The sequence below is a fragment of the Mandrillus leucophaeus genome, unplaced genomic scaffold, assembly GCF_000951045.1.
Source record: "Mandrillus leucophaeus isolate KB7577 unplaced genomic scaffold, Mleu.le_1.0 Scaffold864, whole genome shotgun sequence".
Classification (NCBI taxonomy): domain Eukaryota; kingdom Metazoa; phylum Chordata; class Mammalia; order Primates; family Cercopithecidae; genus Mandrillus; species Mandrillus leucophaeus.
This window is the reverse complement of record NW_012109408.1, coordinates 1,076,573-1,095,374: the sequence shown is the minus strand read 5'-3', so window position 1 is coordinate 1,095,374 and position 18,802 is coordinate 1,076,573. Positions and strand designations below refer to the sequence as shown.

Here is an 18,802-nt window from a genome sequence, read left to right as displayed (position 1 = left end):
GTTTTTTGTTTTTGTTTTTGTTTTTAACAAACTGAGGTACAGCTGACAGCTTCAAGCTTGGATCAGAACTGCCCCTTTCTGTGAAAGGAGCTCCTTGCTTGTATCTTACTCAAACCAGTTGGTTTAAGGTCAACTGTTGATTTTCAATCAACATCTAAACTTCTACAAGTGAAACATCATTGCCCAAGAGCCAAAATACATGCTGCAAAACCACTGCACAACATCTATCTTCCTCAAGCAAAACTTGGCAAATCTTAAATGTCCCATACTTCATGAAAAGAAAAAAAAGCCAGGAGTGGTGGCTCACGCCTGTCATCCCAGCACATCGGGAGGCCAAGGTGGGTGGATCACCTGAGGTCAGAAGATCGAGACCAGCCTAGCCAACATGACAAAACCCCATCTCTACTAAAAATACAAAAATTAGCTAGGCATGGTGATGGGTGCCTGTAATTCCAGCTACTTGGGAGGCTGAGGCAGGAGAATCACCTGAACCCAGGAGGCGGAGGTCGCAGTGAGCTGAACCCCCGCCATTGCACTCCAGCCTGGGTGACAGAGTGAGATTCTGTCTCAAAAAGAAAAGAAAAGAAAAGAAAAGAAAAGAAAAGAAAAGAAAAGAAAAGAAAAGAAAAGAGAACATAAAACTTTTATGATTATACGATTTGGGCTATATACACAAATGCACATTCATTACAGCTTTAAAACTACCATCTTTGATGTCCCAGTGCTGAACATAGGGAATATGTATGCTCTTCTCAAAATTAAATACAAAATGTGGCTTAACTTGCCTCTCCCTTCTCTTAATAGTAACCACTAGATTATAAAAGGAATCTTATTTTCTAGTGTATTTTAGTAGAATATTAAAATCAAATCCATATGTGGGTTTATGACAATATGTAAAAACAAAAGATAAATGCTTCAATTGTGATCTTTTAATGTAAAAGTATTGAACTTAAAAATACTTTGGGACATAAAAATCAGAAAATAAATCTGAAAATTCAAAATCATTTATTTAATTTTAAGAGTATCTGAATTAAATGACCAATAACAAATATACTATTATACTTCAAGTAGCATGGAATATATGTATTTTGTAAAAAGTCAACCGAATGCTGAAAATAGTGTAACTTTTAACTGTCACGGTCTTTGTGTTATGAGATTTCTGCCTGCTAAATTATGCCATAGCCTTAAGGGAGGACAGTTGGGGCTATGAGTGCCCTGGGTCAGGTCTCCTTTGATATGAACTTGGAATAGCCGTCAATTCTTCTAGCACTCAAAGCTACATTTACTGTAGAAATAAATGTCAACATTGCCTCTTGATTGGAAAGTAAACATTAGCACAGAAAACTAGGTGAATTCAAATTGTCTTTAATGTCAAACAGAATTCAGTCATAAACCTCTAAATTCCCATCATTACTATTCTCTTTAAGGCCATGTTTGCCATGGCCCTGAAACTCCTCACTCTGCACCCTCCTATACATACAAACCCACACAAAGTCTCAAGCAAACGAGGCTAGAACTGCGGTCTGATCTTCATTTATCTGACCCAAACACCCAGGCTCTTTCCATTGTTCCACACTGCAACATTTCAGAGTAGCCAAAAAAATGGACAACATTATCATAAAACTTAAAAAACAATTATTGATGAGAAAAAATATTTAGAACTCACTGGTCTATACTACTGAAATAGCACTTCAAAATTTCTTAGTAAACTTGGGAAGCTGATAAGCACATTTAGCCAAGTATATGATGCAGAAACTGAATGATAGACATGCCCTATACCAATACAATATTTTGCAAAGCTATGATCATTAGTAATATGAATATTAGCAGGTAAGTTATTGCTGAATTGCTGGTCCCACTTGAGCTGTAAAATGAGTCCTTTGTGTACCACCTCCCAAAGAGGGATACTGTTAGTATAGGCCCAGATGATCCATTCTTGTTTACCAAACGCCCATCTTTCAGCACCTAAAGAAAAGGTGGGAAAAGTACAGTCAGCTTTCTTAACATACAAGTTAAAAGCAAAGTAATCATTTTGAAACCATCCTAGATATAATATATAGTCAAGTCATTCCTGATTGAGGAGGATGCGGCAAGTAAACCAGGCAGGGGACAGCCACTTACTATATAATGAAGACTAGAGCAATTCGAGAGGGCCCAAGATTTTAGTTTCAACAATCAAATGTAACCATTAATGGAAAGTCAAAATCAGCAGCAGCAATTCATTGAGTTCAATTATGTGCAAGACAATCAGGAACCAGAGAGGTATACATCACATCCTTCCCTCAAGAAGTTTAAGAGCTAATGGTGAAATGGAGTGGAGTCTAAACATAAAGAGAGAAATCAGTTTATCAGTTTATCAGAGAAGAAAACAGGTAAGTGCTTAGGAGGTCTGAGAAGGAAAAACTGAACTGGTCTATTTCACAGAGTGGGACATAAGCTACCAGAAACCCAAGCTGTTAGGAATCTCTTTCTAGGGCTGTATGGTGAAGACATTGTGGGGAGTGGACATTGAATCAGCAAAGGCTCATTCTGAGACAGAAGTGTGTGTGACAGGTCAAGGCAATGTGAGTTCTCATTCTAGGTTGATTAGAACCGGTGGTGTGCTAGAGCTAGTGGTGCACAGGCTCATGAGAACAGATTGTTAAAGTTCCAAGAAATTTGACAGCTGGCTTTTAAACACAGCTACTTTCCCCCCCTCCCCCGCTTTTTTGAGATGGAGTCTTGCTCTGTCACCCAGGCTGGAGTGCAGCGGCACGATCTTGGCTCACTGCAAGCTCCACCTCCTGAGTTCAAGTGATTCTCCTGCCTCAGCCTCCCCGGTAGCTGGGATTACAGGGGCGTGCCACCAAGTCCAGCTAATTTTTGTATTTTTAGTAGAGACAGGTCTTCACCATGTTAACCAGGTTGGTCTCCAACTCCTGGCCTCAGATGATCCTCCCAACTCGGCCTCCCAAAGTGCTGGGATTACAGGCGTGAGTTATCAAGCTCTGCCAACAGATCCATTCTTGAAGCTGATCATGGTGGGAATATAGACACAATGAAAATTGGCAAATTCCATAAATCAGGGCTTTTTGTTTTCTACCTCAGGGAAGGAATTGTTAAAACTTACATCACACCACTGGCTACAGCTGAAGATTAGTGAAGAAGAGAAGAAGGAATATGGTCAGAGGAAGGTGGAGATCAGACTGTGAAAGGCATGAATGACTAGATCTAGCCTGAAGCCACAGTGGAGTCTTCGTAAGAGAATAATGTGTACAAAGCAATTGAACAAGAGTAGAAGGAAACATGAATAGACAGTCAATAAACAGAAAAGAATAAAAGAAAATGAACCTGTTAGTTGCGGAAATGGAGTTGGAATGGAGAAGAAATTGAAAATTGGGAAATTGTTTGGAGTGGAGAAGAAATTGAAAATTGGGAAAATAGATGCTTTATAACTGGAAGAAGAAAATGACTAAATATCCTAGAAGATAACTATTGTGCTTTACTGTTCACAAAGTGCCGTCACATGCATTATCATATTTGATCCTCACCAAACCAGTCAGGAAAATATTCTCTTCTATGAGTAGGAAATTCAGGGGTTAAATGACTTTCCCAAGGTTATCTAACTAGTTAGTTACAGAGAACAGACTCTGCCAGTGCTTCTGATAATACACCAGGGTTGCTTAAGGTGCTAAAGCAAGATGTTTCCACATTTGTGGGCATGGTTAGTAACACCACCCTTTTTACATAAAACTAAAATGGTGGTGGGGGTTGAGGATATGCAATAAGTGTGTTGAAATCTCTGCCATAGTGATCCTCTAAGATAATGTGTAAATATTTACGGACAGAGTGTGCATCCATCAACAGAACTGAGAAACTACTCAAGAAGCCATAGTGAGCATAACTGATGTAAAACACTTGCCATCTTCAATATTATGACTGCTCTCTCTAGAAACAACATATTCACAGAAGGGCCATGCCCTTCAAGGTCTCTAGAGAAAAGAAGCACTAAAAAACCCAAGAATGGGTTATTGGACTTTCTGGCTCTTTTTGAGAAAAGTAGGCACCTTAATCCTACATGGTCTTTAGATCACCAACCCTAAAGAGGAGAAACACATTGCCTCAGGCTTCCGTGGCTTCTTGGAAATCTTTTCCAAAAATGCCCAACTCCTTTTGTTTTAATTCTGCACTCACAAAACAAATGGATCTATCATTTGTACTTTCGAGGGTATTTGCCAACGAAGAGTCTCCTTGACATACAGTTCATTGTTCCCAGCTAAGGGAACCTATTTTTTTAAATAACAAGTTGGTGTTCTCGCTTATCTATCTTGCAAGTTTGATTAGTATCTGTTCCTTAGAACCTGATGAACTTCAGTGAAAGTCATGCCACAGAGAATCTACACTTGTAAAATAAAGACTTGCCTCACCCTCACCATGATGCTCCCTCCAAGGGACTGCAATTCCAAAGACCCTCCCTGCCAGCTGTCACATGCCTCTTTCATCTCTTTTTTGGTGTAATACAATCTATATCGCATTTCCTCCTTCTGCAAATGGGCTGGAGCAGGTGAGACAAGATCCAAATGATGATTATAGGTGCCCAATTTAAACGGTAGGTGCTATGCCCCCCTTCCCTCCTTTCTTCCATTCAAGAAGGAGCCAGAGATGGGATACAGCATGACAAGTTCACAGAATCATTAAAAGTTGAGACCTACTGATACCACACTTACCCTGATGTAATTATTACACATTGCATGTCTGTATCAAAATATCTCCTGTAACACATAAATATATACACCTACTATGTACCCAAAAAATTAAAAACAAGGCTGGGCATGCCTGTAATTCCAGAACTTTGGGAGGTTGAGGTGGCAGATCACTCGAGGTAAGGAGTTTGAGACCAGCCTGGCCAATGCGGTGAAACCCCATCTCCACTAAAAATACAAAAATTAGCTGGGCGTGGTGGCATGCACCTGTAGTCCCAGCTACTTATGAGACTGAGGCAGGAGAATCACTTGAACTCGGGAGGCAGAGGCTGCAGCGAGCCGAGAATGCACCACTGCACTCCAGCCTGGGTGACACAGCGAGACTCCATCTCAAATAATAATAATAATAATTAAAAATAATAAAATTACATTTTTTAAGAGTTGAGATATACAAATACTATGGAGTTAAGCACTTAAATGTGCATTCTCTTGTATCATTCTCTAACTCTTCTTAACTTCCTGAAGCCATTTGGGATGAAATTTTTAAAAGAAAAAAAGGAAGTAGCTATGGAATACATTATTTACGTTCTCCAACTCCTCATGCACTATCACCATCCACCTTCAAACATTTATGTGGTTCAGAGTAAGAGTGAAATCATATTTCTGGCTTTGGATCTTTAAAACCTAGTTTGGAAAACTCTAGCATTTTCTGTCCTTCTCCCATGGATGAAGTAGTTTCATCAGGTGAATGTTCAGTCCTACTTTGGGACAATTCCTCAAAGAGAAAGAGTTCTGTGAGTACAAGACGTGGAAAAAGTGTCAAAGTATTACCAGCAAATTAGATTGTGTGCTCAGTTTACATGTTCAGGCTTACAGGATATAATGCATCAATATGGCTAGACCCTATGTCCTCCTAAGTTTACCTTGGTGACCCTGATTTCCCTCTCTCATTTCCTTGAAGTGACCTCAGGTAGACGTTTATGTCAGTCCATCCACCTTTTAGCTACTGGATTTTAGCCCGAGACTCCTTGCTGTAGATCTAATCATGGTTTTCTGTAGTTGGTACTTTAGCTTTTATTCCAGCCTCAATTTCCTCATGAGATTCTACCTAAACAGGTTCTATGGCAGCAAAGGATTCCTGGTCTTTGGATTTTACAGCCTTAAGGCTATACCATATGTTAAATTGTTGGTTTCACAGAATTAAGTATTTTTGTAAGTATGATATATTCCACCCTGATAACACAGCAGATACAGATACATGACCATAAGCAATCTGCAATTTTAAAGACTTCGTTACTTGATGCCTTGATGGAATTAACTTGGACCCTATTTTACAGACCATGCAATGATTTCACCCTAGTTACTGAAACCCAGCCACTGTTTACCACAATTCAGAGAAAACATTAATATTTGAACCACTGGAGTTTGTGTATATATGCATGTATGTGAGTGTGTGCAAGTGTTGTACATTAACAGATATAAGCCTGCAGAGTCATAACTCTTATTTGAAGCCAGCTTAATTTGTGAATTAATTAGCTACAGTCATTATAATTTGTGAACAAATGCTGGATGCAGTGGTGCATGCCTTTAAGTCTTAGCTACTCAGGAGGCTGAGGCAGGAGGACTGCTTGAGCCCAGGAGTTTGAGGCTTCAGTGAGCTATGATCATGCCACTGCAGTCTAACCTGAGTGACAGAGGAAGACCCTGTTTCAAAATAAAAATGTGAAATAAATATTTGATTTTCTGTTTGTCTTCACATGTAACAAAAGGAAATTAAAAATCTATAAATAAACATTCTTCAGTGAATGGTATCTCAAACTCACAGTTCTAGGTATGTTCTTTATTATGTTCTTCCAATGAAGTGTCATCATTTTATAATTAGTTGTTATAAATTGAAAAAAATGATCACAATATTTTCCCCTCCTTGACCCATGTCCTTTCGCCACGTGATTTTATAGCTCTTCCCATTGAGAGGTCTGAGTCCTTTATTTCCCTACCGCTGGAATCAACTTTGCTCATGTAACTTCCTGCGTTGATGCAACATTTGCAAACACGGTGCAAGCAGAGACTTGCAAAGAACTTGCCCATTGTGTTTTTTTTCTCTTGATGCTTCTGGACTCATTAAGCTAACATGTGAACAAGCTCAGGTTTGCTGAAAGATGAGAGACCACAGGGAGAGATGGCCTTAATAATCCCAGCTGTCCAAGACAAGGCAATCACAAACTGATCAGTGCTAGTCAACCCACTAGCCCACTAGCCAATGACAGACATAACGAGCCCAGCCAGCATCAACTGAGCCTATCTCAGACCAGAAAAACAGCCTAGCTACACTAAGTTCAAATTGCCAACCCACAGAATCAGGGCTAAAGAAATGGTTTTGAGGAAATTTGTTACACAGCAGAAGTTAAGCAGCAGAGTGGCTATAGCTTGTTTTACTTGACTTCAGAGAACATATAAAATGAAAATACTCTTATAAAAGTCCTCTTACTTCAAATTTTCCAGGTGACAGATGAATTTCGGTAAGTAGCACTTCAGGAAAAACATACTTTGTTCCAAATGTGCCACTGAGGGAGAACATTTCAAATCTTGTAGAAGCAGTTTCTACTGGCCGTCCACAAGTTGTCAAATTAGTAGTTTTGCACTTCAGCATTGTGCAAACCTATGTGGAACAAACGCAGATAAAACACAATGCCTTACATTGAAGTTACTTGCACCAGAAATGTTGCCTTAGTTTTTAACCACGCGAAGCAAACATTATCTTTCTCTGAAAAGGGATTTCGATCATGTTTCTTATAATTAACTACTTTATTAAAAATGGCAAGTGATTTGAGAATCAACCTACTTCCTAGATAACAAGTGGATTAAGAGAAAGAAGTCAGTTTAGAATTAGAGTTAAACTATTAATTTGGTATGTCAGATGATGGCACTGAGCTCAATGAAGTGGAGGTCTTTGGGCAACAATAGTACTGAAGCTGAAAGGATATTAAATTTTTTCCACCCCTGAATCTCACCTCTCTTTTTAATCCTTTTCTTTAGAAGAAGGCAGTGGGCACGGAATATAATAGGACAATACAAATTCAGAGCCAACATTCTATAAAATGTTTTCATCTTTAAAATTTGTCATTTGAAAGCAATACAAAGCCAGATGTGGTGGTTCACACATGTTATCCCAGCACTTTGGGAGGCCAAAGCAGTCAGATCACCAGAGGTGAGGAGTTCGAGACCAGCCTGGCCAACATGGTGAAACTCCGTCTCTACTAAAAATAGATCCAGGTATGGTGGCATATGCCTATAGTCCCAGCTACTCAGGAGGCTGAGGCAAGAGAATCGCTTGAACCTGGAAGGCAGAGGTTGCAGTAAGCCGAGATCATGCTACTACACTCCAGCGTGGTGACAGAGTGAGACTCTGTCTCAAAAAAAAAAAAAAAAAAAAAGCTGTACAAAAACTAGGATATCTGATTAGAAGAGAAACTAAGATAAAAGTAGTATCCCTATTTACTGTTAGTTTTGCAAGTGAAAATAAAACTGTTCATAATTTAGATATGTTGGCAAGTCCAGTTAAGGAAGTCTTCCTGATGTTCACCACAATAGGCTGGTTTATTTGTCAAATAGAAAGTCATCAAGGTTTGGTTAATAATTTTTTAAATATGCTAAAAGCAAGCAATAAGATCATACTTAATTCCCATTGTTAATATTTTATCCTAGTATATGTATGTGTATAAATGCACCTGTGTGTGTGTGTGTGTGTGTGTGTGTGTGTGTGTGTGTGTTGTCATCAATACATGGAGTCAAGCCAAGGAAAAGCACCTGGTTTTCTGGAACAAATATAAAAAGTTGACCTGGAATTTACCTTTCACTTGAACTCCCTTTCATTTGAACTGAGATTACCTGCCAGTACTCTCTTTTCCTTCGGCCATGCAATCCTGTGAAAGCTCCTAGAACGTACACTTCATTCTCTTCTTTTTGTAACATTCTGTAGCTTAAATGACAGCAAAGCTCCTTTTGACAGACTGTAAGATTTCCTGCATTTTCAAAAAGTTCTGTGAAGTTGAACTCGTCCCGGGAAATAAATCCCCTAAAAGTGCTTTTCTGTACTGGAAATGGTTTGATGGTGGTGGCATAGGCACTCCAATTCACAGCTGTTGGGTGGGCAAGCGAGGATAGGGGGTGTGAATCCACCTCCGAAAGGAGGAGTTTTCCCGACTCTGTCTTCATGTCATAATGATACACTTTGGAACCGTTTGGTGTGTAAATACCACTTCCTGTGAATGAAAGACGGGTCTTCTAAAAACAACACACACAAAAAAACCAACACTGCCAATTTCCCCATCAGAACTGAGCATGTGGTCACGCCGCCATATTAGTCACAATGAGAGAGCGTGCGTACTTCTAATCACACTGAACACCTAACTACTTCTATTCTCTATTGGAAGAGATTAAAACAAACATTCCTTGGTCTCATCTCAATTAAACCTTAAATATAATCGCATTATTTATTAGCATTATGGAAAATTAAACCAACTACAAAAATCTTTGTAGTCAGGAGTTCCTGAAAGGTGGGGAAAGGGAATAAAAATTCTCCCCTGTTCCTCATTGTGGTGGTTTTCAAATATATCCAAAAATTCCTTAACATTCTTCTTTCCGGTGGGAGGATCTAATTCCTTTCCCCTTGAATGTGGGCTGGACTTAGTGACCCACTTCCATTGAACAGAACATGGCAGAAGTGATGGTGGGTAACTAGTCATAAACAGCAATGTGGCTTCCTCCCTTTTCTCTCTTGTCCCCTCTCTTTAATTGCTCTAGGGGAAGACAGCAGCCATGTCATGAGGATATGCCATGCAGCCCCATGAGGAGGCAAAGGGAAAGATGCAGAGGCTTCCATGGCCACTGAGGAAAGTAGAAGCTGGGTAGCGTTTGGCAAATTACTTGCACTCTCTGTATCTCAATTTTCTCATCTGCAAAATTGGGATGACACTAACTATCTCATGTAATTATTATAATAATTAAATGAATAATACACATAAAGGTCTTAGTATAACCGTAGGTTATAATCAACTGCTAGCTTTTTTTTTCTATTGTGAAACGATGACAAACACAGTAAGGAGTTCAGACAAAGAAGCAAAAAATTAATACAGGTCATATCTGAGGCATTCATTTCTCTGCACTTAAAAATAGAAGATGAAACCTAACCTGGTCATGAATTACCTGTCATATTTAGGCTGACACGATGTATATTGGCCGCAAGAAGATTAACTCCCATTCCCATTGCCCAAGCTGAATGGAATTCAATAGCTGTCAAAAGGGGTAAAACATTCATCCAGGCTGTGGGAAACAGTATGGTGTCCACATGGAAATCTTTCACCAGGGTAACAGCGGGATCATAGAAGAGTATATCAAAGCACGTGAAAATGCCAAACCTTCCAAATGTGGTGTTGAAAGTCACCAACTCCGGCTTTTCAGGGACATCAAACTGAGGCTCAGAGTACAGGTGGTACTACAACAAATGGATAGGAGAAAACTAGTAAATCCTTGTTTATTGAAGAGATGACTCATAAAAACCCTCCAAGTTGGTAATAAATTTGGCTATGGTCAACTGCAAGGAATCTCCTAGGAAGTGGATAAATCTGGCAATTGGAAGGAAATTTCTAAGGGAAATGTGGAGGAATATGTAACATATGTCTATAGCATCTCTCTCATCTCCTCTCTCTCCTTTCTCTCTCTGTCCGTCTCTCTCAGTTAAGAGCAAAATACCGTCCTATATACCCCAAAGTATATAAGCTTCTTTTTATTTTATTTTATTTTGTTTTACTTTTCTGAGACGGAGTTTCACTCTATCACCCAGGAGGGAGTACTGTGGCATGATTTCAGATCACTGCAACCTCCATCTCCTGGGTTCAAACAATTCTCCTGCATCAGCCTCCCGAGTAGCTAGGGTTACAGGCACATGCCACCATGCCCGGCTAATTTTTTTGTATTTTTAGTGGAGACGGGGTTTCACCGTGTCAGCCAGGATGATCTTGATCTCCTGACCTGATGATCTGCCCGCCTCGGCCTCCTAAAGTGCTGGGATTACAGGCATGAGCCACCACGCAGGCCCTATAACCTTCTTAAAAGTTAAAAAACATGCATTATTCTTCTGTGAATCCTTGGTACCTAGAAATGTAATATTAATAGATGCATAATAAATATGAGTCAGGTTAAAGATGCCATCTCTCTCTTTAGTGTCCCATCCAAACTAATCTCAGTGACTCTTACCCATCTTTCAAAATTACCATAGAAAAGAAATGTATTTAATTCCCCTGATTCCTTCCAGGTAAACTAAAAAAAAATTTAGTCTAATGTAATAATTGGGGTCAACAGTTAATAAAATGGTCTGCAATCTAGGAAATGCTGAGGGTTCAGAAAGAGACTATTAAAACCTCTCTAAATTTATTTTATATCTAAAAAATAGAAAAGAAATTGAACTTTACTATTATTTTAAGAATTGACAGGCCAGGCGAGGTGGCTCATGCCTGTAATCCCAGCACTTTGGGAGGCCAAAGCAGGCAGATCACTTGAGACCAGGAGCTCAAGATCAGCCTGGCCAACATAGTGAAACCCCGTCTCTACTGAAAACACAGAAAGTAGCCGGACGTGGTGGTGTGCACCTGTAATCCCAGCTGCTCAGGAGGCTGAGGCAGGAGAATTGGTTGAATCTGGGAGTCAGAGGCTGCAGTGAGCTGAGATCGTCCCCGGCACTCCAGCCCGAGTGACAGAGCCGGACTCTGCCTCAAAAAAAAAAAAAAAAAAAAAAAGAATTGATTGAAAAAGATATTCTCATTAGATTCACATATGTCAGAGGTCATAGGTTACAAACGGTCCCTGAGATACCCTCATGGAAGAGTGAGAGCCTCTCAACTTAGACAGGTGACTGCAGGTTCCTTGCTAATTTGTCCACATTCAGTGCACTGTGCCCCTGCACGTTACAGAATGGAAGAACAGCTTCAAATGATTACTGCAAAGAAACTGCATTGAAAGATAATACAAACAATGCAAACAATCTCCCAAGCAAGAAAATGGAAGTAGTGACATTTCTATTTTTACTATGAGACACATTTTAAGAAGAAAGTGAAGTGCAGTGATATATATGAAAAGAAGTTGTCAAAATCCACAAAATGATGAAGAAAGCATTTTGAAGTTGTTGTGCTTTATAAATACACACACAAGAATACATATATTGAGGACTTACGTTAACAATTTTTTCCAATGGGGGTCCATGATCAAAATAATTTGAAAACCATTGGTTTAACATCGCTCCTCTTAATTAATATTTATATTTTAACTGAGACTGCCAGGAGATAATTTCTCCACTCCAAAGATTCTGAGGCTACAATTTAAGATGCTTAGAAAACATCTGGGAGTGGAGAAGGGACATTCACACTGCCTGTACATCACACATATCCATTCAAAAGGCAGCCTTCTCTCCCTACCTAGTTTAGTATCAAATTATGACTTAAAGGTTATTTGGTTCTTTTTTTCCATTCAGAGTTTAAAGTAAACATATATGGTTTGAGCTTAAATCTATTAAATGGTAATGAAATTAGCTGGTGTAGAAAATACGGTATTTTATGATTTGATAGCAAATTAACTTATATGAAGTTGAGTCATACAATTTTGAAACATCTTTATACCATTTCAATATTAAATAGTATTTAGATTATGGTTGTGCTCGGTGGTTTATGCCTCTAATCTCAGCATTTTGGGAGGCCAAGGTGGCAGGACTGCATGAGGTGAGGAGTTCAAGGACAGCCTGGGCAATGTCTTTATCTCAGCACATGCCTTTAATCTCAGCTACTTGGGAGACTGAGGCAGGAGGATCGCTAGAGCCCAGGAGTTTGAGGTTAACAGTGAGCCGTGATGGCTCCACTGCACTCCAGCCTGGGCAACAGTGAGACCCTGTCTCTTAAAAAAAAAATAAAATTATTGAAATAGTGCCCAGATTATAGTCACCTTAGTATTTGTTTTATATTAAAATTATTTGTTTTATATGGGCAAAAAGTTTATCTCAATCCTGGACCATTATGACACTTTTTTTTTTTTTAAACAGCTCTCTGTCTACATGATTTTCCAGAGTAGTTTTTTCCAAACTGTCATTTTCTTTTTTCTTTTTTTTTTTTTTCCCTTTTTTTTTTTTTGAAAGTCTCCCTCTGTCACCCAGGCTGGAGTACAGTGATACAATCTCGGCTCACTGCATCCTCTGCCTCCTGGGTTCAAGCAAGTTTCCTGCTTTAGCCTCCCACATAACTGGGACTATAGGCATGTGCCATCATGCCCAGCTAATTTTTGTATTTTTTAGTAGAGACGGGGTTTCACTATGTTGACCAGGCTGGTCTCAAATTCCTGGCCTCAAGAGATCCATCTACCTCAAGCCTCCCAAAGTGCTGGGCTTACAGGCATAAGCCACCACGCCTGGCCCAAAGTGTAATTTGCTTTATTGCCCACTTTCTAAAACAAAACAAACAAAACAAAAACCCTTTAGCAATATTGTATCATACAGGGAATGAAAGTCAAACTCCTAAACCCAGCATTGACCATTCACGACACGCTCCGTTTCACACATCCGCCCCTCTCTCTTACCTTATGGTAACGTGCCACGAGTTTTCCTTCTGGATTATACACCACATTGGTATTGTATTGAAAGTAGCCATTGGGAGGACATGCGGAGTGACGGGAATTACATGGCTTTTTGTCCCCCAAATTTGCCAAGACATAGATAGAGTTGTTCTTGGCCAAGCAGCTGAGTCTTGCTTGCACTGGTGTGTGACCAAATCTAAATCAAATTATAATTAAGACATTTCAATTTTTAAAAAATATTTTAGTCACTTCATACAGAGACAATAGCAACTGTAACCACTTAAGTGGAACTTAAGTCAATACAAAAACTACGCATAAAAATATCCTACTTTAAAAGCCACAGATGATGACTTACACTTGATGAATACTTCCCACACCGTATCTGTCGCTCCAGAAATTCATTACTCAGTCTCCTGCCTCATCAAGGGTCTCCTCACTACTGAAACATCCCATCAGCTTGAAATATCCTCTAGTACCTCCCATCTTTAAAAAATAAAATTAAAACCTCTTTTGACCATTCCAAACATGCCCTTCCAAATATTGCTTTAATCCTCAGCTCTCCCTTAAAGCAAAACTCCTCAAAAGATCAGTCCCTCCTGCCGTTGCCAGTTCCTCCTCTCCCATTCTCTTTTAGAGCACTCCAACTTTTATCTCTATCACCCAAACTGTTACTAATGCCAGCAGTGACCCCCACATTTTACCTGATCTCATCTTGACTTTTCAACAGCAGTTGGCACAGTTAATTACACCTCCTCGCAGAAACACCTCACTTTATTGGACCCACCCTCTCATTTTCCTATTTATTGGTTGCCCTTCTTCGACTCTTCTGCTGGTTCCTCCTTTTCTCCTGAATCTAAACACTGGAATTTCCTAAGGCTCAAGCCTCATACCTATACTCTTCGCTAACTCACTTCCACAGGGGAACTCATCACGGTGTTTGAAACCATCTATATGCTGACGTCTGATCTTCTATCTCCAGATATAATTTTGTCTTTTCATGCCAGACTTGTCTGTGCAACTGCCAGGTTGACATCTCCAGGATGACAGTAGGACTTAGATTTTTAATATATATTAGAAGGTTTCTAGATAACCGTTTCCCAGGAAAATTAGCTTTGTGAGCCTAGGAAAACACAGTTTCAAAGCATAAGATCTTATGATTCACTTGAAAATACATGGTGAAATCTTTCTGCCTAGGAAGCAACTCTGGGATGGAGAGACTCTATGACACTGAAAGGGTGTCCCCTCAGCAGAGGCCTTGGAATGTATTCCTAACACAATCCACTGTCTACTTCAGAAATTAAGTTGCTACTTGTATCTATGAGATCCTCTTCCCTTAGTTTTTCTTGCAGTAATACCCTATTTACATATTTTCTCAAAATTTAATAAAGATTTTTAATCACAAACGATTGTTAAATAGTATCTAAGTATAAGTTTTTAAAATCTGACAAATATTGAGATAAATATAACCATAACATATACCACATATAGGATAATTCAAGAGCAATCATTTTGCTTTGTGAACATGCACGTTTTAGAGAGTTACTTTTGCACAAAAGACTAAGATAGTTAAAATACCTGTGGGAGTCTTGACAAGGAATCCAGTTCACCTGAGGGTCTGGGATATCCTCCAGATAAGGGAAAACAGTTTCCCTGGTAAATTCCCATCCATAAAGTGCATCTTCTGGAGTCACAATGATTCGAGCACCCTGTTCACAACAAGTGAAATAAAAACGATTTTTCCATGTACAACACAGACAATTCAACCCTCTCATCTTCCACCAGTTCCCGTGCCGCTCGCATACATTATGATTAGCAGAAATAAGAGAATACCTGCTCGGCTGCCTGCTTGATCGCTCTCTCAAGAATGTCTATATTCTTGTTCATGAGATTCAAGGCATCCTCCTGAGAAACAGGTGTTTTTGTTCTATTTGGCAAAATGACAGCATGTTCATACACTGCAGCCATAAAACTGTCCTGAGTACCAACCTGCAGGGTTATTAGGGCAAAAACTGCCACAAAGGTTGGAAAAGAGGAAGTGACCATGGCCAAGGTTTAGTGATTTCTGAAAGTAAAATAACATTCACATAGTATTTATAGAGGGAAGAATGTTTGCATAACATGTGGCTGCCAGTTACTGGTCTTTTACTCTATCATCCTTTTTTTTTTTTTTTTTTGAGGCAGAGTTTGCTCTGTCACCTAGGCTGGAGTGTAGCGGAGCAATCTCAGCTCACTGTAACCTCCGCCTCCCAGGTTCAAGTGATTGTCCTTCCTCAGTCTCCCGAGCAGCTAGGACTGTAGGCGCACACCACCACACTCAGCTAATTTTTGTATTTTTAGTAGAGACGGGGCTTCACCATTTTGGCCAGGTTGGTCTCGAACTCCTGACCTCGTGGTCCATCCATCTCGGCCTCCCAAAGTGCTGGGATTATAGGCGTGAGCCACCGCACCTGGCCTAATTTATAATCTTAAAGAACACAATATGTCTGACCACTTTTAAAGAAAGAAAAATTGCAGTTCATTTAAGACAATCAGAAAGTATTACAGGGATTGAACAGCATGTACTATTAAGATTTAATATTGAATTTCCAAAAGACACTCGAATTCAAATACAGAACAATTCCAACTTTTATTAGTAGAAACTCATAACTAAATTACCTCTCATGTAAAAAAATCACATCACAACAAATATCTCATTTATTAAATTTAAAAATTGACAACAATTTTTTTGGTTCTGTTGAGTCACTAACATCATGTTTATTTTTAGATGAGGGGGAAAAAATTAAATACTTACTACTAAGAAAATGTATCACAGAACAATATTGAGAACAAAATTTACCCAAATCTATACTCTGACTTACTTATTGCTGTTAAGGACTGAAAACATGTGCTCCAGAAAAGCAGGATTTTGTGTCTGGTTTGTTCATTGCTGTATAGTTAGTGCCTATAGCACCAATACCCCCAGGCACCTAGGCCAGAGGAGGAATCTCTGCTCAGGGGCCCCAGACCTCAGGAGACTCTGCTTCTTACCTTCTTTCTCTCTTTCACCCTTCCCTCCCCCTCCTCCCCCTACTCCTCCTCCTCCTCTTCCTCCTTCTTCTTCCTCCCTCCCCACCCACTTCTTTGAAGGAAGATACCACGGAAGGGGAAGTGTCCAGGACTGATGATAAAGATCATCTGAGTTGTAATAAAGAGAAGATGTAACTTTCATTTTTGTTAGCAGCAAATAATAACAATGAGTTTAAAAACAATGCTAACAGGTCAGATGCGGTGGCTCACGCCTGTAATCCCAGCACTTTGGGAGGCCGAGGCAGGCAGATTACCTGAGGTCAAGAGTTCAAGACCAGCCTGGCCAACATAGTGAAACCCCGTCTCTACTAAAAACACAGAAAGTAACCGGACGTGGTGGTGGGTGCCTGTAATCCCAGCTACTTGGGAGGCTGAGGCAGGAGAATTGCTGGAACCCGGGAGGCAGAGGTTGTAGTGAGCTGAGATCACACCATTGCGCTCCAGAAAAAAACCTTAGCAACAAATACAGGATGTGATCTTGGATGCCTTCTTAGGACATCAGTATTCTCCCTTCCCCAGGCCCAATCCTACCAGATAAAGGGTTTGTTTTGTGTTTATCCAGTCCTTTGGTAAAAGTCACAGAAATGCTTTTAGACAGCATAGAAGAGTCGGTACAAATAAACAAAGTTTATTCTGTGCTTTACTTCATACTGAGGTAAATTCTTTGTTAAGAATGGGGCCTAGGGGCTATAAATAAGATCTGCTCATATTTTCTGCTTTGAATAGAAGTTTCTATTAAAGGAATAACTTTTCTTATCTCTATAGAGCAGAAAACTAAAAATAATTTCAGGAAAAATGGTCAAGCCCTTTTGTGGAAAATGCAAAGGAATAGATATTTTTATGAATTTTTAGCAGATTGTATAACAGACTTAGTATACAACCATACTACATAGTGTATATATAATTAGCAAATTAGCATAGGTGATTGGTATATAATAGATTATGAGTGCCATTAGAGTTTAGAAATCATGTAACCCAAATGCCCACTTATTACAGGATAGCAATCTGAGGCATAGAGAGCTAGAGTGACAGAGCAGGATGTGCCGCTTCTCATTCCTGATTCCAGAGTCTTTCCTTTATACCCAAAACAGCGCACGTGTCTATGCTCTGTTTTAATGTCTGCAACTGAGTGTCTGAACACTCGTGTCTTTGGGGTTATTTTTCGGTGTTTTTTTGTTTGTTTGTTTTGAGACAGAGTCTTGCTCTGTTGCTCAGGCTGGAGTGCAGTGGTATGATCATGATTCACTTCAGCCTCCACCTCCTGGACTCAAGTGAGTCCACCTCAGCCTTCTTAGCAGCTGGAACGCCAGGTATGCACCGACATGTCAGGCTAATTTTTGTTATTTTTTGTAGAGAGGGAGTTTTACCATGTTGCCCAGGCTTGTTTCAAACTCCTGGGCTCAAGCAATCCACCCACTTTGGCTGCCGAAAGTGGTGAGATTATAGGTGTGAGCCACCGCAGCCAGCCACTCATGTCTTTTAAAGAACCCAATTCAAAATGATCACCTTAGGAAGACGATAGGCAAATGTGCTAAGTGCTAAAGAAATTTCTGATGCAGTTGATGCCTAACAAAAACAACAAAGCTCTTCCATCTCCGTAAGTACAATTTTGGCCATGACCTACCTTCATTGATCTAGTATCACCAATTAGTAATACTTCCTTATCTCTTTTGCTTGGAAGTAGTCAGGTAAGCTGATGGTAAGGAGTTAACAATTTTAAAATTTTGGCAGTAGAAGCGGGGACAATCATATCTGTTATTGTGTTCCCAAATCTGGATGTTTTTCTCTGTCCTTGGCTGTAAAAGATAGAAATGATGTTGATTAGAGTTTTGTTTTTTTTGTTTATTTGTTTGTTTGGCTAACAGGGAAAGGGAAAATCACTTCTGATATAAAATCAAGATGACCAAATTCCCTCCTTTGTTTTTTTATTTGCAGCATCTAAAAATTGCCTCATAGAAACTGAGAATCTGAGTAACAAAGGTAATTGCAAAAAAGAATCAGAAGTTAGTAAATTAAGGAGCAATTTAAATATAGGAAAATCCCTGAGATGTAAAGAAAACATTTGCCATAGAGGTCATTGATGTTGTTTTAAATCTTCAGAAGTAAAAAACCAAATTCAGGACATACAATTTCAAGAGTTGACTTTTCATAAAGATGATTGATCAGATAAGGCTCAACATTTTTAGTTTAACTGAGTTACAAATTAAAGTAAGGTTATTTTTGCCACAGAGAACATTGATTAATTGTAATTTACTGCTAAAAGAGCCTGCTTCATAATTTGTCATTTTGTGATTAACGAACTTAGCTAAAAGGGTAAAAAGTTAAAAGCAATTAAAAATTATTTGGTCGGCCGGGCGCGGTGGCTCAAGCCTGTAATCCCAGCACTTTGGGAGGCCGAGGTGGGCGGATCACAAGGTCAGGAGATCAAGACCATCCTGGCT

General features: G+C 39.5%; 1 protein-coding gene across 3 annotated transcripts in view; it reads right to left on the bottom strand.

The window, feature by feature from the left end:
- Positions 1 to 1,349: 1,349 nt before the first annotated feature.
- The window catches only part of VNN2 (vanin 2), a 19,762-nt gene continuing 2,309 nt past the window's right edge, over positions 1,350 to 18,802 (bottom strand). Inside the window, exons 2-9 of one of the 3 annotated variants that reach the window (XM_011968914.1) lie at positions 17,986 to 18,157; positions 15,126 to 15,357; positions 14,871 to 15,001; positions 13,299 to 13,491; positions 9,888 to 10,176; positions 8,571 to 8,944; positions 7,171 to 7,341; positions 1,350 to 1,965 (exon numbers count right to left, since the gene is read on the bottom strand). In XM_011968914.1, the coding sequence (XP_011824304.1) occupies positions 1,774 to 1,965; positions 7,171 to 7,341; positions 8,571 to 8,944; positions 9,888 to 10,176; positions 13,299 to 13,491; positions 14,871 to 15,001; positions 15,126 to 15,338 (1,563 nt within the window). In that variant the 5' untranslated portion in view covers positions 15,339 to 15,357; positions 17,986 to 18,157 and the 3' untranslated portion in view covers positions 1,350 to 1,773. Of the gene's footprint in view, positions 1,966 to 7,170; positions 7,342 to 8,570; positions 8,945 to 9,887; positions 10,177 to 13,298; positions 13,492 to 14,870; positions 15,002 to 15,125; positions 15,463 to 17,985; positions 18,158 to 18,802 lie in introns of those variants that run through there. The other 2 variants (XM_011968913.1, XM_011968915.1) reach the window with 2 other exon arrangements.